The sequence below is a fragment of the Tamandua tetradactyla genome, chromosome 6 (assembly GCF_023851605.1).
Source record: "Tamandua tetradactyla isolate mTamTet1 chromosome 6, mTamTet1.pri, whole genome shotgun sequence".
Taxonomy (NCBI): Eukaryota; Metazoa; Chordata; class Mammalia; order Pilosa; family Myrmecophagidae; genus Tamandua; species Tamandua tetradactyla.
The window spans coordinates 79,794,077-79,795,484 of NC_135332.1; the positions used below are offsets into that span (position 1 = coordinate 79,794,077).

Sequence of the window (1,408 nt, forward strand, 5' to 3'; positions counted from 1 at the left end):
ATAAAGCTAAGAAGAGCAATTTTCTCCCAAACCTACATATACAACCACTCACACATGTGTACTCATAGCTCACATGTAAAACAATAAATCATCTGTCCCTATGTGCTTTGTGATTTACCATTAGTTATAGCAGCTATTGTTGGATTCAAATTTGACTTTACTTTAGATGCTGTTAAAGTTACATCCAGTTTTCAAATACAGATCTTTAATCTAATTCATAAAGTAAGATGTAAAATGATTCTATTTTGAAAGCACATTTGTCATGGTCAGTTTCCAAAACGCTTGTTTCACATCCTTGTTCCTCAGACTGTAAATGATGGGGTTCAGCATAGGGCTTACAAAGGTATAGAAAACAGCAATGATTTTGGATTGCTCCACTGATCTGTCTGTGGGAGGTCTGAGATACATGCAGAACAGGGTCCCATAAAACACAGTCACTGCCACCAGGTGAGACCCACAGGTAGAACAAGCTTTGTACCTGCTTTCAACAGAATGCATCCTCAAGATGGCTATGAGGATGAAGATGTAGGAGATGAGGATGATGAGAAGGGAGTTGGAGAGGTTAAATCCTGCTACCACAAACATGGAGGTTTCCTTAATGAAAGTGTTAGAACAGGAGAGTTGGATGAGAGGTGGGTCAGCACAATAGAAGTGGTTGATGATGTTAGAACCACAGAAGGTCAAGCGATATGTCCACATGATTTCCATCAGGCCACTAAGAAACCCATAGACATATGGTCCAGCAATCAACTGAATACACACCTGTTTGGATATCTTGCTTCTGTAAAGCAACGGGTTACAAATTGCCATATATCTATCATAGGCCATCACAGCTAACATATAAAATTCAGTAATCACCATGGCAATGAAAAAATAACACTGGACCAAGCAAGCAGCATAAGAAATGGTTTTCTTCTCTGATAAGATGTTCACCAACATTTTGGGAGTCACATTAGTGGAATAGCACAAGTCCAGGCAGGATAAACTGGCAAGAAAGAAGTGCATGGGTGTGTGGAGACGTAAATCTATTCTGATCAAAACCAGTATCCCAAGGTTACCCCCAACAGTGATCAAGTAGATCACCAGAAACAGCATGAAGAGGATGGGCTGAAGCTTTGGATGATCCGTCAATCCCAAGAGAACAAATTCAGTCACCAAGGTGGAATTTCCTCTGACCATTTTCTTAGGTAACAGCATTGATCACTTAGATGAGTGAAAATAAATTAAGGAGATGAATGAAAAGTCAATCATATGCATGTTCTCTCTCTCTTTCTCACCTTTCTGTTTATTCCTCATTCATTCACCCTCACTAACAGCTATTACTAGAGATAGACTAAGAATGGAGAAGCTGGCAGTCCCTAGAAGGCCTCAGCTCAAATAGCTGGGGATATAATGTGCAGGTGACTCC

The 1,408-nt window shown here is 40.1% G+C and overlaps 1 protein-coding gene across 1 annotated transcript; it reads right to left on the reverse strand.

The window, feature by feature from the left end:
* Positions 1-240: 240 nt before the first annotated feature.
* LOC143686159 (olfactory receptor 5M5-like) lies at positions 241-1,197 on the reverse strand. The gene has a single exon (XM_077163159.1). The coding sequence runs from the start codon at positions 1,195-1,197 to the stop codon at positions 241-243; it is 957 nt and encodes a 318-aa protein (XP_077019274.1).
* Between the last annotated feature and the right edge of the window lie 211 nt (positions 1,198-1,408).

Bases quoted from the DNA above. Each gene is read 5' to 3' on its own strand.
- LOC143686159 (XM_077163159.1), bottom strand. From the start codon at position 1,197: ATGCTGTTACCTAAGAAAATGGTCAGAGGAAATTCCACCTTGGTGACT.